The sequence below is a fragment of the Pipistrellus kuhlii genome, unplaced genomic scaffold, assembly GCF_014108245.1.
Source record: "Pipistrellus kuhlii isolate mPipKuh1 unplaced genomic scaffold, mPipKuh1.p scaffold_m20_p_4, whole genome shotgun sequence".
In the NCBI taxonomy this organism is placed as follows: domain Eukaryota; kingdom Metazoa; phylum Chordata; class Mammalia; order Chiroptera; family Vespertilionidae; genus Pipistrellus; species Pipistrellus kuhlii.
Window position 1 is genome coordinate 14,634,375 of NW_023425540.1, and position 26,071 is coordinate 14,660,445.

Consider the following 26,071-nt stretch of genomic DNA (forward strand, 5'->3'; position numbering starts at 1 on the left):
CTCTTGGCACCCTCACTGAGCAGCCATGTTTTCTATTAGAGCATTTGGCAGGCTAAATGGAAATTATTTACATCAGTCTCTTCCTGTCAGAGTAGAGGTTCCTGAAGGGCAGTGATTGGGTATTCTTCTTTTTAAGTCCCCAAGCCTAGCACAAGACCCTAAGGTATGACATGAGCACGAGGCACACCCCGCACCTTATTCTGGTTGGCACCTTTCTGGTCCAGGGTGCAAGTTTTGTTCGCTGTTCCAACTCAATCACTTCGAAACATATTACGAGAAAGAGAAAAACACCACACACCCAATCATCATTCCAGAATCTAAACGACAGTTAAAAAGAAATTGCTTTGGTTTTGGAAAACCAAAAAATGCAAAGGATGCAGAGCTCCTAAATACGTGGTTGTGGTTGACAAACTGCGGCTCGAGAGCCACATGCGGCTCTTTGGTCCCTTGAGTGTGGCTCTTCCACGAAATACCACAGCCTGGGGCGAGTCTATTTTGAAGAAGTGGCGTTAGAAGAAGTTTAAGTTTAAAAAATTTGGCTCTCCAAAGAAATTTCAATTATTGTACTGTTGCTATTTGGCTCTGCTGACTAATGAGTTTGCTGACCACTATCCTAAACCAATAGTTGTTCCTTCTGTCCATCCTTTGATTGACAGCTGTTGAAGGCAGGCCCTTTGCCAGACGCTGTCCTGGACAAAGGTGAATGAGCCACAGGCCTTGCCTGCACTACATCTCTTAAAAGATTACATACACTGAAAAGACCATCATCAACTAAACTCTGCCTGCCCAACACAATGTATGCAAAACTGACGTCAATGCAGAATGTAGTAGGTCAACCAAGATTAAATGCTGACCTGGTCTGTTAGATAAAAAAAGAATTCTCAAGTAAGTTCTAAACTTATGTATTGAAAACGATAATAGTGTGAGCATTCTTCATTTAAATGTGCACAAAAAGTGAAAACTATGCTTAATAGAGAGAGGTAAATGACCCTGAAAGTAAGACCAACAAAAGAGGCTTGAACTGGAAGCTGAGAGACATGGCATTGACACCAACCAGCTGGGGGCCTTGGCCAAGTGATGAGGGCTCATTAAGGGAGAGAAAAGTTGATGTAGGAAGTTCTAATTCTAAATAGGCTTATTTTGCAGCCACCAGGGGGCAGACTATGGCTGAGGAAATCTAAACAGGGCTCCAGTATCCTGCTATTTTTATTTTTATACTCAGCTTTCTCTACGTTCCAATAGCCCAGCCCTCACTTAACCCACACACACACACAAAAAAAAAACCCTGCTGGAGAGAGCTATTAAAAGCCAAAATACATTTTAATGAGAAATCTTTTTTGAAAAACTGTTTCCTGAGTTAATTTAGATAAATACAGTTAGTTTTTTTCACATCAGCATGGCACAATGGGAGCTTTCTGTTAGGGATCCACTTCCTCCCTTCCCTTCCCCCAATCCCTCCACCTGACTTTTAAAGACCACAGACTTTGGCATGAAAATGCCAACCTTTTTCCGTTTTATTGCGCGCGCGCGCGCACACACACACACACACACACACACACAAATGCACAATGATCTCATTTGACTTTTCACTTTCTGCCTAAGCTGCTTGCTCTGTCTAGCAAGTGATATATTAGTCATGCTCTCCTTTCCCCCCCCCCCCATTTAAAGTAATAAGCACAAGCCATTATCAATGGCAAATATTCAGGTGCCTAAGTGTGGAAAACAATTCCATCTTCTTAAAATAGATTAAGTTCTCTTTCTTTCTGTTAATCTTATAAACTAGATTCTGTGACCTGAAATAGTGACCTTAAACCCTAACTTCTGAACTTTTGTGAAGTCATCTGAAAGAACCCAGAAATAGTGCCTGTAGTCAGTCATAAAGCAGCCCACTTTATTGAAAATATGACTCTTAAAAGCTCTGTTTTTACATGAAGCAAGTAGCTTTATTTTCACTAACTGCAAGTTATAATCCTTCATATTTGTTTAAATGAATAAATTGATAGTCCCTCCAAGTGGATTCCACAGCCCAGCACATCAGCACCAGTAAGGCGATGGAGAAAACGAATATCAGCCGTTAAAGAGGCCGGGGTGTGTGTGTGTGTGTGTGTGTGTGTGTGTGTGTGTGTGTGGAGAATGAGAAAGGTACTGTTTTGTTGTTCATATTCATATCATGCCAATTTGTTACAAAAGCAAGGAGCCAAGAACCAGAGTTATGGGCAAAAACTGCCAGTGAGGAGAATACACCCTTGACAGCAGTGTTCTGTGTACGTATCATACCGAACCCCCGCATCAAAGGGCTGTCGGGAGGTTTCGATGAGCTGACGCCTGGACAGCTCTGGGCACAGTGCCCCATACACTTAATCCTTCAGAAACAAACAGCTGTCGCTTCTTAGCCCTTTTCTCTCGGGTACCACATAGGGAGGGGTGAGCACCTCGAGAAGATCCTTGGCTAGAGGCTCCCCCATTTCCTTTCCCTGAGGTTTCCATGAAGGGCCTGCAATAGCATGTCTGCCTACCCCCTACTCCCCACCCCATGCCCCACAGGACCAGGAGCACTTGTGACAGGCTGGCCTGCTTCCCGCCATCTGGAGCTGGTTTCCCAGAGGAACTGCTGCCACCAGTTACCTGGCTGCACCCTGACCAGGTGGGCTGTCTGTCTAATTCGGGACTGCCGTGTTAGCGATCCTGATCGGCGGGAAGTCTTCAACGTCCATATGGCTGTCCATCTGCCTCCCGGGCCTGCCTTCCACTCAACTAGAAACCCAGCGGGGATGTGGGATCTTATTTGTTAGCTTCCCCAAGTGCACCCCCTCACCCCCACCCCCATTTTCTCTTAAAATAATCGGGTTACTTTGCCACAGGTTGGGGCTAGAAAGCCATCTAAAACAGATATCAAAACCTTTCCCGGCAGTTCTGTTGATACACCACTGGTTCCCATGTTCCAGGAGTGAACGCCTGGAGGACAGATGAATGAAATGCCTGGGACTGCACGGAAACCCCACTGAGAGTGCCATCAGCCCGCCCTCCTTGGACCCCTGCCAGGGGTGTGCTGATCGTCACCAGGAGTCCCATATAAACAACTAAGAAGGTCCAGTAAAGATGTCACTAGAATAGAGGTGACAAGCCACTTTGAATTAGTTAATAAAAACAAAGAAGTGGGGTTTTTTTTGGTGTTTTTTTTTTTTTTAAAGAAGACAGATTTTTTTTTTTTTTTTCCTTTTTAGACAGTTCCTAGCAATGAGGGTTTTGACATTGGGGTTTCTGGTGGCTTATTCCAATCAATGAGGAAGACTGAGCTGAAAGAGATGGCAAGACCCAACCTTCTCAAAAAAAAAAAAAAAAAAAAAAAAAAAATCCAATAAGCATGCTGTCCTATCATTTCCTAAACATGTAACAACAGTCCCTTTTCTATAGCCAATTCAAAGGTACGCACTGAGGAGTGTCCAGTTAAATCCACCAAAAAGTCTTCCATTTGGGAGATGCCATTTAGAGCAGCCACCCTGTATGCGGAAAAAGAGGCTTGCTCAAACCTGCCACGTGCAGTCTAGCACCGTGGTCGGCAAACTGCGGCTTGCGAGCCACATGCGGCTCTTTGGCCCCTTGAGTGTGGCTCTTCCACAAAATACCACGGCCTGGGCGAGTCTATTTTGAAGAAGTGGCCTTAGGAGAAGTTTAAGTTTAAAAAATCTGGCTCTCGAAAGAAATTTCAATCGTTGTACTGCTGATGTTTGGCTCTGTGGACTAATGAGCTTGCCGACCACTGGCCTAGCACCCTGGAGTATCGACCTGCTCAGGAAAAAAACTATGACACTTCCTTTCGTCCACAGGAAGCACCGGCCTCACACCTAGAAGCTGAAGCGTAATTCAGGCAAATTTCCAAAAAGAAACAAACAGAGCAATTGCTCTAACTAAAGCGAGTGCTTCATGTCTGTTGGAAGCTGCAGGGACCCAGCCATCACCCCAAACAGAAAGCTTCGCTGAGCGCCAGGCGCTGATGAGCTTTCCCATGAATGTGCTGGGCGGGCATGGGTGGGGGGCCCCTGGAGAGCCGCGGGGGAGACCCGCTTACCTGATGAGGACGCACTGGCTGTCGTGGCGTTTCCACAGGCAGCGGTAGCACTCGTTGGCCACAGCGAACACGTGCGGGGGCAGCTCGCCCAGGTGGCTCTTGCTGTAGCGCTCCATGGTGGCGCGCTCGTACAGGCCGGCGATGGGCTTGTAGGGGTTCACGGAGGCGATGATGGAGCCGATGTAGGTCTGCAAGGACAGGGGCACGGTGACTCAGGGTCCTGGGGGGTAGGTAGTGGTTATGGTTGCATAACATGCCAAATTCATTTTTTTTTGTTTGTTAATTTTTAAATTACAGTTGACGTGCAATATTATGCTAGCTTCAGATGTCCAACCCCATGATTAGACATTTATATAACTTACAAAGATCACCCCTGTAATGCAAACGTATTGAAGGCGGCACTGAACTGTATACTGAAAGTAATCAAAATGGTAAATTTGGTTGTGTGTGTGTGTATTGAACCTCAATGTGCAAAGGGTAACAAGAACGCTTGAAAACCCTGGGTAGTCAGTCATTCCAATGGCTCCTGAGCGCCTGTCACTCAGCTGGAACTGAGCAGACAGACAGGCGGTCCTCTCTGGAACCAAAGCCAGGCCAGACGTTAAGCTAGATCTTCAGAGCAGGAGGACAGGCCCCTGAGCTGTGAAACCGGAACACCCCTTGCCCCCTCCGCATGGACGTAAGCGTTCGTTTGCACTTCTGCAAGATGCCACCGAAGTGCGGCTGTTTGGTTCCCAGTCTCAGGCCCCAGTGAAGAAGCCAATAGGGAGGGGGAGGGGAGTGCGGCAGGGCCACCAGCCGGCTTTTATGGCATGCATGCCATGTGCCAAGGGCTTCAGGGGGGCCATGGGCTGCACTGTGCCCCCCATTCTTATGTTGAAGCCCTAAACCCTTAGATATGACTCTACCGTAGATAGAAACACAGCCTTTAGAGACACGTTGAAGTTTACCAACAGAGTGGGCACTAACCCAATCTCACCGATGTTCCTACAAGAGAAGAGGTCTGGACACACAGAGAGGCGCCAGGGATGTGTGCACAGGTAACGGCCAGAGGAGGACACAGCACACTGAGGAGAGAGCCCTGGGAAGTAACCGACTCCGCCAGATACCTTGATCTTGCACTTCCAGCCTCCAGAACCGTGAGAATATCAGCTTCTGTTGTTGAAGCCACCCAATCCATTACATTTTTTTCACGGCAGCCGGAGCAGACTCATACAGAGGGCCTGATCCCTTTTACAATCACAATAACCCTGGGAAGTTCAATGTTATTACTCTCCCTGTATTTCCAATGAGGAAACTGAGGCCTGGAGAGAAAATTCCATGGACAGCCACACAGCCAGTAAGTGGCAGAGGTGAGATTTGAACCTTGGCGACCTAATGCAAAGCCCACTCCCATGCATGGGCAAGGCTGGGCAGTGCAGCAGAGCAGGAGGAATGCAGGGAACACTAGACAGAAAGCAGGAAACATCCGGACCGCATCTGTACCACATTACAGCAATTTGTAATCATTTATATTCACGGTGACTGCCAGGAACATCAAGCAAAGGATCTACGTTCCAGATAACTGTTCTCAAATGGAAGGGGGTCTGTAATGTGTTTGGGAAATATATTGAACCAAAAAAGGTTAAAAACATAAACGGGGTATTACCATATGACCTAATGATTCCTCTCTTAGGTATATGCCCAAAAGGATTAAAAACACATACTTTAATAAAGACAGAGCAGCATTGTTCATGATCGCCTAAACATGGACATAACCCAAATGTCAATCAGGATGTGGAATATCCATACAAGGGAATATTCGCCACAAAAAGACCAAAGTACTTGCTCCTTGATACCTGCTGCAATGCAGATGAGCCTTGGAAACAGTATCCAATTAAAGAAGCCAGACACACAAGTTCACAAATCCAGAAATAATCAGATGCATCATGTTCCTTCACCTTCATAAAAAGTTTTAGAGTACACATCTTCAGATGTCAACCCGAACCGAGAAACATGCTCTGGTGACCATCACAGACCACTGAGTAAAGAACAGAATAGTTTCTTTAGAGTTCAAATAATAAATACCCGTGCCATGATAGATAGTAAATTCAACAAATGGACTCCCGTGTACCATAGCAAACAACATGTACCTGACGTCAAACAAAGGATTATGAACCAAATGCAATAATCTGAAATATTTTATTAAAGAAAAAGGAAAGAAAGCAAAGAATGTGCTAAATGTGTGTCTGGCTGGTGTGGAGAGAATTCCATTTTGTTTTTTATTTTTTAAGATTATAGAAAATCGCCGAAACCGGTTTGGCTCAGTGGATAGAGCGTCTGCCTGTGGACTGAAAGGTCCCAGGTTCGATTGCGGTCAAGGGCATGTATCTTGGTTGTGGGCACATCCCCAGTGGGGGGTGTGCAAGAGGCAGCTGATTGATGATTCTCTCTCATGCATGTTTCTAGCTCTCTATCTCTCTCCCTTCCTCTCTGTAAAAAATCAATAATATATATATATATTTTTAAAAAGGTTATATAAAATCTTGCCTCATGTAGAGTTAAAAAGGCCTCTCTATTGCAAGAAACTCTATTTAGTACCAGAGTAAATTAGGCTCTTACAACATGAAGGCCCAAGGTTAGCAATTTCACCTTCTCACTAACGACCCAAGTCATTTCTCAAAAGGCTTGTCACGATTTTAAATCACAATCCAGTCTATATGTTCCCAAAACAACTCTACCTGACATGTATAATCGTGGGGCTCCGAAGATGATATTACCTGCGTCAGGACATCATCACAAGGCAGCCTGGAGGTGTGGGCAGGGCAGGGGCGCTGTGCCCCCTCCTCTGGCCAGGGGGCCACTGGGCAGAGGATGGTAAGCACTGCCCTGCAGTCACCGCACCAGGGACCGCTGTCAGGCTGCGGGTCTGCGTGACCACCTTCACCGCACACCCACACACAGAATGGGGATCACTCCAGATGCTGCCAGTCTCATTGTCAGCGGCCAAAGCCTCCACACCCTGGAAGCTTCGCTTTCAGTAAACTCTAGAACATTTCCCTTTCCCGCCCTCTCCACCGCCCGGCCTCGCTTGCTTAGATTTCCATAAACGCCTCCTTCCTCGCTGGTGTCCCACGTGGCCCTGTATGCTCCATCCAAGCTCCACACTGGACCAAGAACATCTGAAGACGAAACTCTCCTGCTTAAAACTCTTCATCCCTCCCATGACTCTCAGGGTCAACCACACCAGGAATGTTCTAGAAGGGAGTCTGAGTGGCTCAAGAAGGTGACAGGACACCCCATGTTCTACTCTATTATCCTCATTACAGTTACAGGTGTGAGGGGGCGGTTCAGTTCCTTGAGGGTCTTCAAGGATAAGGACTCATTGAGGGTTTATTGCTTGTGCCCATGTGCACCCCAAACAGCACTGGTGAGCCTCCCTAAACACAAGTGTAAAGTAACATGGCAACAAGAGCAATGGTTCCTAACGCTTTACCCAAAGAAAGACCTTGTGTGACATCTCAAAGGTCCATCAGCAACAATACTCTCTGCCCAGACAAGACAACTTATTTTCCCCACCACCTTACATATACCACGTTGCATGAGTGCTTTTGTCACTAAATAAAGAACAGATTCCTTGAATAAAGGAAGTTCAACAGGTAACAAAAAGTAAAGATGGCGACTGGGGAACGGAAGGGCAGGAGAACGAGGGAAGCAGAGAAAAGGTAGTACAAAACCCTGAGAGCTAGGAGGCGACGTTTGTTGCTTGTACCATTTACCACTCTACAGAAATGTATTGTTACTGCTCTAAAATGGGCCCTGAGGATGCCCCGTAGTTAAGATTCTAGGCACATGCAAAATGAAGTGGGACTAGAATCTGAATTCCGCATGAACCAACAGCCTGGTCCTTCTAACGGCTTTCCAGAAATAGAAAGTACGTTCTATTTTAAAGCACATAAAACTTTTTTTTCCTGCTCAGACTCAGAAAAGTTCCACATAACTCACCAAGAAACACAAATCCTTGCCCATTTTAATAATCTGGAACAGCTGGGGCACGCATTGCTGCAAATGGTTGGGAGGAGCTCACTATACTTCTTCAGTCCAACATCTACCAATTCAAGGCTTTCAAAAGACATAACAAGGGTATAATACCTGCTCTCCAACCCTAGACAGACACACACACACACACACACACACACACACACACACGCACGCACACCAACTACAACTAAGAAAGCAAACAGCCCCACCCGAAGCCTCGGCTGCAGAGCTGTTTGGAGACAGGAGCAGTCCTGCTACTGTTGGGAAGTGGCTTCTCCAGCACAGGAGCCGATGACTGGACGGCAAGGTGTGGCCAAGTCAGAAGCTGGAAGTCCTCAGCTTGGGGCTGCCTTCTCTGGGACACCCTTCCGGGCCCAGGATTCTGATCAGTAATAACACAAACCCTGTCTGTCACCCCACACAATTGCTCCATAACACTGTGGCATAAATCGAAGTTATCTACGATGGTTCCTGTTAATGAAAACAAAACCACAACTGCTTTTTGTCACCTGTTTCTTCACAGTCACCTCATGCATGACAAATGGCACCAGAATGGTTAATCTAGAAATCTAGGTATCATCCTGCAGAAATGCAGCCTGCCTGCACTCAGACTAAATCACTTAAGATTCTCTCTCTCAGTATCTTCTGAATTCAAAGCCCTCCCAGGATTGGGTCAGAACCCCATCATTTCCCATCAGGTTGGCTGGTCCCTTCTCCTCCTACACCCCACCCCCATCCCCACCCCCCCGCACTCACCCATCACCCTGCAGCCAGAACTCAAGTGTAAAGCTGTTCCCTGGAGCCCTCACCAATAAAGCCGAGGTCACTGCTTTGCACAGAGAGCCCTTCCTCACCTGCTCCTGACCCCCTTGTCGGCCCGCCACATGCAACCTTTATCTCCGCATCTTCAGTGTCCTGCAATTGGACAAATGCTTAACATTACAGGATTCCATGCCTCTGTTCGCGCTGACCTTCGCGAGGAATGAGGCACCCTCTTCCTGGACCAAAGTCCCCAATGAATGCTCGTAGACTCGGCCCAACTGATGCCCGGGCTGGAATCACTTCCTGACCCTGTCTTCACCGTGTCCTTCCAAGGCCCATTCTGTGTTCCTGGTAAGTACTTTTGTCTCATGTATTGTTACCCCGAGCCACTGGTCAATGGTGTGCTGTGTCTATCTTCCAATAAACTGGGAGGTCCTGCAGGGGCAGCGTCCTTCATTTATCCAATCTTTCAAAAAGCAACTACCTTGAAGAAGGGTAATTTGCACCCTCGGGGCCTAGCACACATCCTGAGACAGAGGCAGGCAGAATCGGTGTAGATATGCTGGGAGCCCGAGACCTGACCACCAACCCACCTGATAACCTCACACTGTAAGGGTTTTCTATTTCTCTAAGCCAATACCTTCTACATAACAAAACTGTTTGCCATCACTGCCAATTAAAAAATTAAAAACCAACACCATGAAGCATTCAAGGCTGCTGAACACCACATCACAACAGAGAACTCAAGCTGTTACTGAAGTCAAGCTCTTACATTTAGAGGTGACATTTCTATTTTATTCGAGTGGCTTTCAGACTAAAATCCCTTCCTTGCTGAAAGGAATCTGACCCCAAGAGAGGCAGAGAAAAAGAACAAAAAATCACGAAAACTAAGTTTGTAATTGCCACCACCATGTGCTGACGTGGAAGTGGCCACTCAAAGCATAAACGGTTGGTAAAGTTTAAAAATACATCCCCAGTCAGACAGATGGTTACAATCATCTTTTGGCAACACCAGCTCTTGACTTCATGGGAGAAAAAAGAAACACACACACAAAAAAACGGGCAAACCACTCTGGACTCAGCTGTTCCCGGTAGGAGACACATGCCAGGCCTACTCTCATCCCACCACCGGCCATCTCGAACCCGTGAGAGGAGGCTGTTACTCGACACTGGCTTTGGAAAGGAAAAGAAACAAACCAAAAATAAAAATAAAAATAAAAGGTCTACTTTGGGAAAACTCGACTGAAGGAAATGAAATGCAGATTTCAATCCCCATGTCCAAAACGTACCCTCCATGGCATGGTGTCTGTCTAATGCCTCAGTCCACCTGCCCCCTGCAATCAGTAGGTCTTCAACTGGTTGTTGCATTTTTTTTTTTTTGTCTTGTTTTGTTTTATTTATACTCCCATAAGAATATCTTTCCATTGATCTTTTAGAGAGAATGGAATAGAGAAAGACAGAAAAACATCGATGGCAGAGAAACACACTGATTGGTTGCCTCCTGCACACGCCCCAGCCAGGGCATGGGGCCAGGGAGGAGCCTGCAACCGAGGTACCTGCCCTTGACTGGAATCGAACCCGGGACCCTTTTGTCCACAGGCCGACACTCCATCCACTGAGCCAAGCCGGCTAGAGCTGTTTGCTGCCTTTTAGAAAAGCTAACACCTTTGGCTTGACAGAAACAGGCTTCAAAGTTAATGCGGGAACAACATCAAACACATTTACAGATTCTGCCTGGAACGCCACCTAACCGAAGAAGAGTATTTTTGAAACACCTAAAAATACGTTAGCTGTGAAGAACCTTTGTGCTGACATGAGCACTTATCCTTAGACACAGCCCCACGTCGTTAAACGGGCTGGCTTGATTCTGATCTCTGCCCTGTTTGTACAACAAGACCAACAAACTAACCAAGGGCTGGGTGGACCAGCAGGGCCTCCTCGGAGCCGTCTCCTGCCCCATAATTGCAGGCGCGCCCCGAGCTCCCCGCAGCTCTCCCCCTGATGTGGTTTGGAGCCATTCCTTCAGGGCTGGGGCAGGAGTCTCCGTGCAATTGACCCAGAGCATGACAAACCCTTTCCTGAGGAGAATGGGGCTTCTCTTCCATTCGGAGGGAAACAGAGTGGCCGCACCACCGGCCTAGTGTGGCAGGCCCTCCCCTCTGGACACAGAGCTCACCTTCAAGATAACAGACGCTTCATCTACTCTTGTCAACACTGTGTTTAGATCCTGGGCATATAACAATTTGGAATGGTCCAGGCTCCAGAAACTACAATACATCGGGCATCCCAAACCCACCTCCCCGCCCTCCCCTGGCTGCCTGGACCAATGGTGCCAGGGTTTCAGGGGCTTGATGAGGGGGGTCATTAAAGCTAATCCTGTCCCTTTCACCTCCCCCTGACTCCTCATATCTGTTCTTATCTTGCTCACTACCATGTATACCCTGGTCTAAAACCCTCGGCTCCTCACTCTTGAATTACTGCAACACTCTCTAAGCCAACTGACTCTCTAATCTCATCTCACATCACCTTCCTATCAATTCTTTTAAAAATCGCTCTCTGATAGATTCTCTCTTCATTAAACCATTAACAAAGACGGCAGAGTCTGTACAACACTGAGCCCGAACTTTGCTGACCAGCTCTAAGGAAGGCAGGTTTCTCCACCTCGGCCCTCCTGACATCTTGGCCCAGGTGACTCTTGGCTGTCCTGTGCACTGCGGGACCTTTAGCAGCATCCCTGGCCACCACCTACCAGACACCATTAGCATTCTCTTCCTTAGCTATGACAACCAAAACTGCCTCCAGATATGGCCAGCTGTCCCCAGGGGCCGCATCACCTGCTTGAGAACCACTGCTTCGGGGTTCCCTGACCCAGCCTGGCTGCCTACATCCCAGAGTTCCCCAACAAACACCAGATCCCAATGTAGTGAGGCCATCACCAAATTCACTGTCATCTGTATCTTCATGCGTAGTGTCTCACTAGGCTTTCCTTCTAACCAGCTCTCAGTAGTGTCATCACGGCCCCTGCGCCGGAGGGCTTTCCACACCCAGCTCAGGCTTCCTACTACCTCCTCGTACCACAAACACACACCCTGCCTTTCCACTCCCTGAGTCTTCAGGAACTTACAGAGTGAGGCTGTCTTCACCAGGTTTCCTCAGTGGAAGGAAGGGACAGAGGAGGGTGGGACCGTCTCCCAGGGATGAGACCATCTGGAAGCCCAGAGGCAAGAGATTCAAGGTGGAAGCTTGGGATGGGTTCGCAGGTAGGGAGCAGAAGTGCTGAGCTGGGCTCTCCCCTGGGGAGTTAGCAGAGGACTGGAATGGCTGACGTGGTGGAGCCTTCAGCAGGAGGAACCTCGAGTTCCACGAAGGGGTCTCTAGAAGCTGGACTAGCCCTCAGCTGCCAGCCAGCAAGAAAGCGAGGACCTAAGTCTCGAGGGAGCTCTGCCAGCACCAGGAATGAGCAGGAAGTGGGTCCTCCCCCAGAGCCTCACCTATGCTGTAAGTCAAGCCATTTTTCCCCTCCTTTAAATATACAGACGGGCATCACTCAGAGTTGAGATAGAAGGTGGAAAAGCCGTGCTTTTCTCACAGGGGGCACCCGACAGTAGGCACCCACTGCCAATGGCTTCAGCAGTGATAAGAAAATCACGGTGGCCGCTTTATGGATAATAATCTAATTATCCAAGTCTCAAAAGGAAGGCATGTAGGTGAAATTAACTGAGTCGACCTGCAAACTGGATGTACAAAAATCCTATGTTTTTCCCCTCAAAGGAGAGGAAAAAAAATCTTCACTTCAGGAAAACAACAACAAAAACAAGATCCTAAAAACAGGGTTTTATGGGCAATTTATTATTATTTTTCCAATAGCACTGGTTTTTACTCATTCATGTGAAGTCACCTGAAATATCTGTTGAACTTAAATGCTCATTAATGTCAATGGTCGAACAAACCCATTTCAGTGGAAACTCAATATCCCACATAGTTAAGTCACTTCAACACAGCCTCACAACAACTCCCACACCAAACAGTGCTTCATTTTGTCAATTTAAATCCATTATTCCTACCATATTATAGTGTCTTTACCTGTCAAGTGTACACGAAGAAGAAAAACTTTAGTTAGATAGAGGTTGCACCTGGAAAATAAGTTTTGTTAACTCCATATACATGTTCAAAACTGCTGGGTCTCCAGTGCTCCTATGAACTCCAGGGTTGCCAGTATCATGCACAGCACACGAAAGCCACACTATCCGACTATCTTATTAATTCTGCATAAATCAGGTCAATCAATGTGTCACCCTGTGCACAGACCATGCATGTTTAAATGAACATGGCAAAAATATTCACTCTTCTGAACTGTGTATCACCATCTGATGTGAAACAATGAAGCAAATCCCAACAGTATATACAAAAATAGCTTTGCATTTACAAAAGATTGTTTCCCCATGCTGTTTAATCCAGCAGCTAACTCACTGATTTATGCAACTTTATTGAAGAAAAAGAAATCAATGACTAGCAGAGCTATTAGTTGATCACTCATCCATTGACAACATGCATCATTTATTAAGTGCTATATGAAACAGTGCATTGGAAGACAGATTAACTAATAGCTCCGAGCCTCCTAACAATTTAAAAGGAAATCACAAAATGTTTGAGACCTTATTATGGTACACAAAGGATGTTTGACTTCCCATTTCCATTCTCAGCAGAATAAGAACAGGTCATTCCTTTGTTGACATGCAGAAGAGACATCACATTTTCTGTTCTGCTGATGCTAAAAATTCAATACCAGCTCTCCAGCCACATCAGTGAAGAGTTCAGAGTAGATCATGTGACCTCAGATCTCTAGCCATGGAAGAGGTGGATGCTGCTAGACTAGTGCTGTTTCCTTTGATGGAATAACTGAGCACCCACCTCCCTCCCACTCAGATGATCTCTTCAGCATGTTAGTCAGATCAGCCAAGAATGGTTTCGTCTCATAACCAAAGGAGAGTGAAGATATTGGCCACAAAATACACATGCCCCATTTTTTTTTTTTTTTTAAATTCTGAATCTTGGGCAACTGTCCTCTTGTAACTGCTTTACCGTTTCTAAAAGCAGTTATTGTCCCAAGCTAAAAAAACTAGAGTCTTCTAAGATGAGCTTGAGAATGAATGGAGGGAGGTAAAGAAAAAATAAAACTTAAAAAGATGAGGTCTCATAGGGGAGTAGCCGGATAAAAAATTTAAAAAAGGAACAGTATTGCCCTAACCCGTTTGGCTCAGTGGATAGAGCATCGGCCTGTGGACTGAAGGGTTCCAGGTTCCATTTGGGTCAAGGGCATGCACCTTGGTTGCGGGCACATCCCCAGTAGGGGGTGTATAAGAGGCAGCTGATTGATTTTTCTCTCTCTCTATCCCTCTTCCTTCCTCTCTGTAACAAATCAATAAAATACATATATTTAAAAAGGAACAGTAATTTCAAGTTTATCCCAACTATAATGCAGGTAATTCTGCCTTTAAGGTAGCTTCAGATGGCATACTCGGAGTCCATTCCCGACCTATTCTCTTGTACTTATCTGTCTGTTTTTTAGATCCCTGCAATCTCTGGCACACGGGGGTCATCTGGATTTGGATCACACAGCAGTGAACAAATGGATAAAAGCATTTTAAAGCCTGGCCGGCTTGGTTCAGAGGTTGAGTGTTGACCTTCGCACCAGGAGGTCATGGTTCGATTCCCAGTCAGGGCACATGCCTGGGTTGTGGGTTTGATCTCCAGTGTGGGGTGTGTAGAAGGCAGCCAATCAATAATTCTCTCTCATCATTGATGTTTCTATCTCTCTCTCCTCCCTTCCTCTCTGAAATTACTTAAAATATATTTTTAAAAATAAATAAACACATCCATCCATCCATCCTGCCATCCATTGGGCAGTATTTTTCCCCTCCTAATTGACTTATCTGTGCTTGACTATTAAACGTAGAGTAAGGACCTGCATGAAAAGAGGTGAGTTCTGAAACACTCACCTACAAGAGACATGCACCAATAAAAAATATTCCAACCTAGCTTCACATTTCATTACCAACCAGAACTGGTTCTTTCTGATATGTATGACATTTATTATACAAACATTTATTGCACAACCACCAGGTGCCTGGCAATGTCCTTGGCTCCAGAAAGACAAAATAAGTAAGTCCTTGACACTCTGAGGAAGGAGTGTGCTATGTAAACAAGTAGATACATGGAACTGTCTGATACCGAATGCTGAAAGCACAGGGCAGCAGCATGTGGGAACTCGGACACCCGTGAGCATTCCCTGGGAAGGGGGCATTCACTGTTGCCCATGAGATTTCTGAGATGGAAGCAGAGGAATAAATGTGCGACCTGCCAGCACATGTAAGACACAGTCTACACAGCCACCTTTACACAGGCATGGAAGCACGTTACCTTTTCTGAAGAACATATGGAAAACATTTTAAAGCTGAAGACTTAGTGTAAGCAAACTCAGCACGTCAGAGGACTACAACATGATGAAATTTCTCTAGACAGGTCTGTTTGAAAACATTTGGCAAACATTAGGTCGATCTGGCAAAAATGACACTTTCCCAATGCAAAGAGAAGGCAAATAAACATGTTTGTTAAAAAGGTGAATAAAATGAAGCCCCAAACCTCCAAATTTCTCATTCCTCCTCTTTCCCAATTCTTCTCTCCTGGTCTAAGGTAAGTAAGTTGTAGGGTCCTAACTCCTAAGCGTGCCTTAAGTATCAGTTAGTACCTACTAGCTTTTCCAAAAGCTGACATTACTCTTCATCATAATCACAGACACATATTAGCCAAGTTCAGTGTAACTCCGAAAGGACAAAAATTATTCAAAGATGAAGGGTTGTCACACAATATTCAAATGTTTTATTAAAAGCTATATGAGCCGAAACCGGTTTGGCTCAGTGGTAAGAGCGTTGGTCTGTGGACTGAAAGGTCCCGGATTCGATTCCGGTCAAAGGCATGTACGTTGGTTGTGGGTACATCCCCGGTGGGTGGTGTGCAGGAGGCGGCTGGTAGATGTTTCTCTCTCATCGACGTTTCTGGCTCTCTATCTCTCTCCCTTCCTCTCTGTAAAAAATCAATAAAATGTATTTAAAAAAAAAAAAGCTATATGAATTTGAACTTGATAGGAAAAATAAACACACATAAACAGTTGCCCCAGTCTGCTGTAAAAACCTGCAAACAGGCAGATATAAAATGGGTAAAATCTGCAGGCCATTCTACCTTGATGGATAATGCAATACATATGTACTTTAATGTAAAAGATGGTTATTACAGGAGTGAGTTTTAAATACTACTTTATAATGCAGAAATAGTCACGTTATAAACATTGAGAGAAACATGCGCATGTCCACTTCTTATGGTCATGTCTCCATTCAAAACAGATCCCACAAGTACGGTAGATGGTTTCCCTTGAATCCAAATATATCCCTGGGTGGGATCCAGAGAGAGACAAAAAAAAAAAAAAGGAAATCATAAAAGGAGAAAAAAGCTTACGCTCAGGTACATTGCATTGCAAATCCACATTTTCCCAACCCTTAATTGAGGAAGTCAAACCACTCCTCCTGCCTTCTTTGTACAAACACAACGCATTCGGGAGAAGAAAGGTCACAATACCCTTCAATCTAAGTAATCCCTCTAATAAAATCAAGGCAATAAACACAGAGAACATGACTTATCGAGCCTCGTTTCTAATTTGGCAAATCATTTTTAAACACATAGTTTTACTTACCTTAACCAGAGGTTCTCAAAAGGCAGGAAATACTCATTGAAAACAATAATTTTGAAAATAGAACTAGATTTATCGGGGGCTTCACTTTGTAAGTTATAGAAATGTCTAACCACTATGCCGTCACCTGACACCTGTATAACACTGAATGTCAACCGTAATGGAAAATTAGAAAAAAAAGACAGTCAAACTTGAGGGGCGTTTAGAGGGCATCGAAGCGGAACTTACGTAAATCTGGTCTCTCTTATATCGCTGGTGCAGGTTGTGCATGATGGAGCCCCCGTGCAGCTCCGTCAAAGTGGCCATGTCCTCGACGCCCTCCTCATTCGTGGGGTGCATAGCGGTCACCTTCTGGTGCGTAATTGTGCTCTGCTTGTATGTGAATACCTGAAAGAGGGGGTGGGGATGAAGTCATTGGTTATCAACAGCAAAGCGTTTCTAGAAGTTTCCTGAACGTACTGTACAAACAATACACATTTCAGCAACAAGATCCTGAATTGGCCAACACAAAAAACAAACTGCAGAGAACTTTTTCATTTTCTTGGTGCCACCCATCTCTGTTTAAGGGAATAAATTGTCTTGACAGTTGCTGTTCGATGTTCTTAAGAGACATGAGTTCGGGGCTAACCATCCTTTGGAAACCACAAAAATTATAATCTTACAGTTCACTTCTCTGTCTATTTCTCCAACTGATATAAATCATTTAAGAAACTGGTTAACCGAGCTTTTCGAAAACAGTTTGGTTTCACTGCATAATGTTTCACACGGGATCATATATTTCAAAGCTTCATAATAACATTTTCCCATTGAAGTGTTACGTCAGTTCACTGTATGTCTACAGATTTGTTCAAAGATTGGAATGCATTTGCACAGGAATGTTTGAAAAATATCCTTGGATGCTCTCCCCTCACTATCAGGATATATAACATTCCTGTGATCTTTAGGCAAAACAAATTCCCTCTCAGATCCTGTCTAATAAAAGAGTAATATGCAAATTGACCATCACTCCAACACACAAGATGGCAGCCCCCATGTAAACACAGATAGCCAACACTTCACACTTTTATTACATCCATCCAAAACAAAACAAGAACTCCAAGATGTCAAAAACAAAAAAACAAGAAACTAAAAGACATGAAAACATGCAGTCTTCATATATACCCATTCTCACGTGTGCATATACACACACCAAACAACCTTCTGGAATATTTGCAGAACTTATGACTGGGAATTCTGTTTTTAAATATTGACCAGCTGCCTACATGGCAACAAATGATATGTTATTGCAAAAAGAGAATGACACACCAAAAAAGCCAAAGTACCAATTCGATGGTTTTCCTAGGCCACGGAAAATGGCATGTTTTCTTTTTCTAGAGAAAAATTAAAACTTCAGCAGTGGCATTTCTTCCATGTAAACCACAAGAGCGGTACAAAACCAGTCCTGAGAAACTGCTCAAGGCCAGGGCAGACACCCTGCTCGCCTTCTGAGGGCCAGCCACTCTCCCCAGCTGTTTCCTGTGCCGGGACACCCACCAGGAGACACACCCCTCCCAGCAGCCCCACCCCTGGAGAGGTGGCCAACCCTGCCACGTGAGCACCCACAGGCTGGGGCAGGCCTGGGGCCCGGGGGCGGGGTAGGGGGGGGGTAGGGGAAGTGCTCAGGGTGGAGTATGCCAGGATAGCAAGGTGGTAAGAAAAATGCACAGACACATTCAAGAGTGTGGAAACACTCAGGACACCCACGCTTGCATTTTAACTCATAAATAGCATGGAAGAAAGTTAAACAGAGAGATGTAGGCTGAAAGTCCAGGTAGTTATGTTAGGGCAATATGGAAAACCCCAGAAGCAACAGCCGGACCCTCTGCCTTCCCCAGCTTTCTACACAGGCACGTTTGCCGGAACCACCACCACTGGGCAGGTTTATTGGTCTTCCATGGGAAGTGACTGTGAGGGTGGGTGCAGAAGCACAACTGGGTGGGGCCAGACAACCTCTGGTGGGCTGAGTGCACAGGAGCCCTGTGCATTCCCCCCTTTCTGCTCTCAGCACTCCCAGGAGGGTCTCTCCTCGCTCTGTTTGCTCAAAGCTCCTGCCAACACCACTGGCAGACAGGTCACTTAAGTTCCCAGAAAAGTCTTTCTCATAGGAACCAAGACATGCCACTGAAGCCAGCAAAACTACTTCCTCACCACCAGCAAGTCCTGCCCAACATGAAAACAAACTACTTTTTCCACGAATTGTCTGGGTAGATGGAGAATCCAAGAATTTGAGGACAAAAATAATTTAGACTATTAAAATTATTGTCTGTATTTCTGTTGATTCTGCTTTAAAAAAAATAATACACACGGTACAACACTTAGACACTAAAATATATATGAACAGTGATTAAATATTTATGTCCTATGTAAACATTGCATTGTTTTTTAATGTGCTGGGAGCAGCAAGACCATTTGTGAGCACAAGTAAGCCGCTCAAAACTGATCACATGGCCACAGAAAAAATGGCCGTGACCTGAAAATAGAGTTCCCCCACCTTCTACACTAGTTTCCTTAGATATTTTCTGGAATGCACCTGGGCCCGTGCCCATTCCAGGAGAGGAGTGATCAGGAGACCTAGAACAATCCTCATAACCTCAGGGAGAGGAAATCATGATGGAAGAAAACAGTTACATCAACAAGAGGTCTGAACAGAAAGAGAAACATTCTGCTAAGATACAGGAGTGCAGCTGCTCAAAACAATGATTATTTCAGAGAAAAGGGGAATCGTAGAGAAAATGTATTTGTGAAGGAAAGGCAAGGATAACCATCCACTTGTAAAAATATTAGAATGATGTTTGGCACATCAAAAGTGCTAAATAAGTGATAAATTAAGAAAATTCATTCAAGCAAATATTTTCTGGTGTGTTAGGAATATAGCTTACATTCCAATAAGGAAAGGGGGGATGGAACCAAACATGCTAGCAAGTATATAGCATCACAGATAGTGAGGAATGTCTATGAAGACATCATGCAGGTTGGGGGACTAAGTACCAAGACAGGTTACTTTATATTAGGTATTTTGAGCCAGCCTCACTGGTAGGATAATGTCAAAGTAGAAACTCTATGTAAGTAAGGGATGAAACTAGCCCCCTGAATTCAGGATGTTAATGCATACAGAGTGAGGGATACATGCTATTTGTATGGAAAATAATAATCCTATATAATAAAGATATAATATGCAAATGGTCATTATGCCGTGAAGCAGAGAGCTACAAGTGGGCAGTGGAGAGCTACAGGAGGGGGTAGGGGGAACTACAGGAGGGCAGGGCAGCAGGCAGAGAGCTACTGGCCAGCTACTGGTGCACGGATTCGTGTGCAGGGCTACTAGTACAAGAATAAACCCTGTGTTTCGCATACTCACAAATATAAACCTACTTTTGCCCCACATGATTGAACTTTCAAAGATTTCAATGGGTTGATAAGACCAACAATCTTATTCAAGGATTTCTTTAAATATATATTTTTATTGACTTCAGAGAGGAAGAGAGAAGGAGAAGGAGACATAGAAACATCAATAATGAGAGAGAATCATTGATTGTCTGCCTCCTGCACACCTCCTACTGGAGATCAAGCCTGCAACCCAGGCATGTGTCCTTGACTGTAATTGAACTGGGGATCCTTCAGTCCACAGGCCGATGCTCTGTCCACTGATCCAAACCAGGTAGGGCTCTTATTCAAGGATTTTTAAGGAAAGCCCTTTGAATGATAAAACTCATTCCTATGTACAGTAATCAGCAGGGTATTTAGTTGCACAAGATTATGCAAAATAGCAGAAAGGAAAATTCTAGGTTTAAAGAATGGAATTTTTCTTCAGGATTTTTTCAGGAACAGACAATTGCCAACATACAATAATAAGATGTATCCCTAAAAACCCAACCCAGAATAGACTGAGTTACTTCAATGGAGCATTTATTGGGAGAAATGTAGTGAGGTTACAAAATGGAGCAAAATAGGGAAGATTAAAAGACAGGATATTAATTCAGAGAAAATGGGGCCTCAGAACAAATAGCTCCTGTTACAGAATTACAAGCCTCTGGTCACAAGATGGACTGGGTTAAGCGTAGGGAACAAAGGAAACCAATCAACACGATTGGAAAAACAACTCAAAGGAGGCTTGCCCAAGGCTGGGTCCACTTCTGTATGAAAAGGCACGGAGTCAATTAATTAGATAAAACAGCTGAGCCATTATCCATCCCCTTTTCTGTTTAACCTTTAGGATAGTACACATTGCAAGGCAACCCACCACACTTACACAATAGTTCCATAGCAAGGAGCGATGTATACAGACTTTCTTGAAGTTATTAGGCACTTTCACTCATAAAACCTAACTTTCTGTTGAAGAGAGAGAGGGAGGGAAAGGAGAGGAAAAAAAGACATCATAATGAGAATGCAGCATCCTTTGGTTGCCTCACACCCCAATCAGGAACTGAACTCACAACCTGGACTTGTGCCCTAACTAGGAATCGAACCTACAACCCTTTGGTGCATAGGACAATGCTCAACCAACTAAGCCACACTAGCTAGGTCCGAAACATGGTCTTGGAGTCAGATCTGGATGGATTCATTTCCCCTAGATCTATGCTACCTACAGCTCAGGAACAATGAGTAAGATAACCTCTGGCTCACAAGTTTCCCCATTTGAAAAGTCAGAAAGGCAATAATAATACCTAACTCAGAGAATTACTGTGAAAACAAAATAAAATAATGTAGATAAAAGTCACAGTACTTGGCACCCGATAGAGTAAAAGTTGCTGTTTTTGTGAGAGGGATGTAATGCTAGGAACAACACAGAACATTCTATAAGGAAATAATCAGAGACTCAGCACGGAAGGGGGAGCTCCCACTGGCCCAGCTGTGCGGGAGAAGGGACTGAGCCAGAGGGAGGGCTGCACATTTAGTTCTTCGTATTCCATAGCGATCTCTTGACTTGTGTGCTGATGAAAACTCTTAGACATAACACTTGCTTCTTCTGTTCTAATCCCTTCGCATAGATCCGGGTGGCCTTGTTCCCATTTCCCCTGGAATTCTACATTTTTATCTGGGGATGCCTCTCAATTTATTTCCCTTCTTTCATTTGCTGACTGTCTCCTTGACTCACAAATTAAAGTAGAATACACGACAAAGGTTAAGACATCTGCCTCCTGACGCGGCTCAAATGAGCAATCATGTAAATAAAAAATGAGCTTCCTTGTGTTAAGCTTCACCGACTCAAGCTATGCTCTTAGGAGTCTAAAGAAGCCGACCACTTAACTGGAAATCTGCCTGGCCTGTTAGTGTGTTGCTCTGTCGCAGAAGCCTGGAGAAAGCATTTGGGGCATGAAAATGTAAACTCCACTAGAATGTTCCATTGGGATCTAATCCAAAGCAAAATTATACATGCCTAATGGGGGGGAAATGGTGCATTTTCGGCTCAAATTTGTCAAGAGACTTAGGATCCTAATTACCATGGCACAGGGGATTAAAATAACCATGATATAAGTAAGAATCTGTTGCTTTGACCTCCTTTGGGTGAGTTAGTTAGATAACCGACTACAAAACACAGATAACGCAAAGATGGGTATCTTCTTTTCCAGAGACTCACGCTAGTTTGTGAGATTAAGTCCCTTAAACTGTCATCAGGTTTCTGATGCCCAGGGCAGCACCGTGCACAGCTTTCGGGCACAGAACCAGAGTGAGGAGGCAGGCTGGGCGGAGGATAGGTACTGACTGAGTGCTGGCTGCCTGCACCGGGCACATGCGTGTTACGTTACCTCGCTTGATCCTCAGGGGAGAAGAAATGCTGTTGCTCATTTTTTAAAGGATGAATTCACAAAAGACCAGAGAGGTTAGGAAACCTGTCCCACAGCACAGAGCACAGCTAGTGTGGAAAAGCATGCCTGTTGGAGGGACACTAGTTAAAGATGGGCTTTGCATCCAGCTCTGCCAACTGACTGGCTGTGCAGCCCTGGGCACAGAGTGGAGCAAACGGGAAAGAGCTCTGTGGCCCTCTGAACCCCAGATCTGGGTACAGAGGGGAAAGGGAAAACACATCGATGCTGGGTTTAATGTCTCATTTATTCCATTATTTCTCATTTACTCTCTTTAGTTCCCCAGTCCTCCATGCCATGCTGTGAGCGGGACCCTGGGAATACAATGATAAAGTAAACACTCCTCCGTCAAAAAGCTTACCATCCACAGAGGGATCAGAAAAACAAACAGGCAAATCCTACCCACGTGGTGGGTAAACAGGAAATTCCCAGGGCACAATGGGAACTGGTCAGGTGGGACAGAGGGCAGCCAGGGAAGAGCAGACACAGAGGCAGGGCTGCACAAGGCAGGTGCTTGGTAGAGCGCGCGGGGGTGGGGGTGGGGGCGGGGGCAGCGTGTGGCCCAGCGTCCTGCAGTGGCACTTGGCCTCTGACCCGAAGGAGCTAAAGGCCACGTAAGCAGCTAAGTGGGGGCTAAGTGGGGGCAGACACTCTCTACCTACTCACCGTCAAGGACAACTCTACTATCAAACCTAACACTGACACTGCCTTTCTAGAGACCAGACACAAAGAAGAAATCTCACAACAAAACTCAATTCAGTGAGACCAACTTTTTTTTTTTTTTTTTTTTTTTTTTCAGAGAGGAAAGAAAGGGATAGTTAGAAACATCGATGAGAGAGAATCATCGATCAGCTGCCTCCTGTACACGCCCTACTGGGGATGTGCCTGCAACTAAGGTACATGCCCTTGACCAGAATCGAACCTGGGACCTTTCAGTCCGCAGGCCGACGCTCTATCCTGAGCCAAACCGGCTTTGGCGTGACCAACTTTCCAGAAACTCCTCAGGAAGGCCAGGTCTGAGTCTCTTCTGGGGTGACACTACAAGCACTGTTGTCTCCCCATGGAGGGCCTCTCCCTGCTTTCACATGCACAAGTAATGCACCAGCAATGACATGCACAACCCAGGAAAGATGAGGCTCTGCAGGTGAGCCCGAGCAAGAAGCGCTAACCACTGAGCAGGGATCTTCCTAATGGCCCGGCAGAGTCTGCAGCGGACAGACAGGGGTGAGAACCCGAGAGTCCAACACACCCAGGCAGTTCCTCTGTGGACGCTTGTCTGCCGCTGGAGAGGCAGAGCCACTTCACACACAAGCAGTGCTAAAGGCACTAGCTCGCCTGCTCTGGCAACAGCCTGCTACCAGGAAGGCCTACATGATACACTGGCCCAGACCCCTCCTGGTGAACTTGAGACAAAAGTGAACTCACTGTGAGGGAGTTGGCACAGTTGGAAGGAATGGCTAACACACACACTCACACACACACACACACACACACACACAAACACCAGCAACTATACTCTGGAATATTCATTTCAGATAATAAAAAACACTCATTTGCACAAAAACTTAAATGTTCACGGCAGCTTTATCTGGAATATGCAAAAGCTGAAAAAGTCAGTCCCAGAAAGTTACAAGCAGTATGATTCTATTTATATAATATGTTTGAAATGACACAATTATAGAGCATGGAGCACTGGTGTTTGCCAGAGGTTAAGGGGAAGTGGGTGTGCTGTAAAAGGCAGCATGTGGGGTCCTGGGGCTGAGGGAACGCTTCTATATCTTAACTGTATCAGTGTCAACACCCTGGCTGGGATCGTGTGTAAGATCAGTGTGTGTGTGTGAGTGGGGGGGCGGGGGTGGGGGGAGATTGGCAAAGGGTCCTGGGATCTTTCTATATTCTTGCTTACATATGCATGTGGGTTTACAATGATCTCAAAACGAATGGCGTCTACATATATAGAGGGGAAAAACTGGAAGAAAATATATCAGAACTCCAATGATGGGTTGCAAGTTTTTGGTGTTTTAAATTTTGTTTATTTCTATGACACTTTTCTAAAAATTTTCAACATTTCTAGACTTACAAAGATAAATCAGGCCAATCAATATAGCTATCAATGAGCATATCTGGATACATTCAACTGATTCAATTAAAAAAAAATTGTTTTCAAAAAGCAACAAAAACAAAGCAAAATTAAATACTAAACTTCCACCAAGAATCGCAAACTATTAGAAGGAAAGAGGGCTTTCCTCTTCTAATCCACTGGTCTTATGTGTAGTAAATTTCAGCCCAGAGATGAAGAAATAGGGATGGGGTGAAAGTCCAGGAACCCCAATTCTTGGCCCAAACATCACTTGGCACCTGGTACCTGTCTTATGTGTAAATGTCCTGGTCTTTGTTCTAATTTTGAGGACCCCTTTCTGATGTCTTTATTCTGCATCACGAGCCAGGACCCTTATAGCATGACTTGAACCTCCATTCCTACAATTCTGACCCGCACTGATGTTTCACAAGCATCTCCAAGAAAAGCAACCAGTAATTCCATCTCCTTCTCATCCTGAGCTACTTCCTTCCTTATCCCTTCCTCGGGGAATGATACCTTCAGCACCAGCTCCAAGGCAGAGACCAACATCAGCCGACAGTCCCTCCACATCTCCTTCCACGTCCTGCTGATTAGATGACCAACATCTCCTCTCCACTCCTGCCTCAGCCAGGGCTCACTCCTCACGTTTTTCATCCAGACCCTTACCTACCACAGTTTTCTCATTAGTATCTCTGCCTCCAGTGCCCCATGCCATGAATTCCTACCGCTCAAGTTGCAGTCCATGAAACATTTAATTTTGAGTTTTAATAATTAAAAAGGTTTATGGTGGTTTTTTTGTTTGTTTGTTTGTTTTTGCTCTGGCCAATGTGGCTCAGTTGGTTGGGTGTTATCCAATGCACCTTAAGGTCGCCAGCTCCATCCCAGTCAGGGCACATGCCCTGATTGTGGGATCAATTGTTAGTAGGGGCTATACAGGAGGCAGCCAATCCATGTTTTGCTCTCACATTGATGTTTTTCTCTCCCTTAAAAAAAAAAAAAAAAAGTTGGTTTGTTTTTTACTAATTTTAATTTTAACAATAAATTTTCCTAGCACTGATAACTTGGAAGTGAAAGACATTTTCAGAGAAATATCTCTGGTTTCTTCGGCTGGTGTTTCCCAAAGTGGAGTTCACTAGGCTCCATAAGGGGACACGGCTCTAGTCTGAACAGTATCATCTTTGGTAAGCTTGAACCTCACTCGGCTCCCCACTGGCCGAGCAATCTGAACTCGCTCTAGTGACTCAGTTCTGTCACCGTCCACTTCATCATATACAAGAGAAGGAAAATCATCACACATATACCTCGCAGAGTGGTAGGGAGATAGTTCCTGGAGCTGAGTAAGCACCTCAAGTATTTCCACTGTGGGTCCTGTTACTTTTATCAGTGATGTAATCTGATCCTGCCCAGACAGAATTCTCAGTTTGTTCCCAGTCACTCCCAGGATGAAGAGTAATCTCCCTAATGTGGTTTCCTACAGTGCCTTTCCTGCAGGCCCGTGCTGCTTCTCCACCAAGCTGACTCTGGCCCTGTCTCTAGCCCTCTCTCCTACCCCT

At 45.2% G+C, this 26,071-nt stretch overlaps 1 protein-coding gene across 3 annotated transcripts in view; it reads right to left on the reverse strand.

Annotated features, from left to right (window-relative positions):
• Positions 1-26,071, reverse strand: part of MYO10 (myosin X) — a 189,963-nt gene that overhangs the window by 88,432 nt on the left and 75,460 nt on the right. For all 3 annotated transcript variants that reach the window (XM_036411036.2, XM_036411035.2, XM_045571550.1), the window contains 2 exons: positions 16,824-16,982; positions 4,070-4,257 (listed from right to left, as the gene is read on the reverse strand). In XM_036411036.2, coding sequence (XP_036266929.1) covers positions 4,070-4,257; positions 16,824-16,982 — 347 coding nt within the window. The remainder of the gene's footprint in view (positions 1-4,069; positions 4,258-16,823; positions 16,983-26,071) is intronic.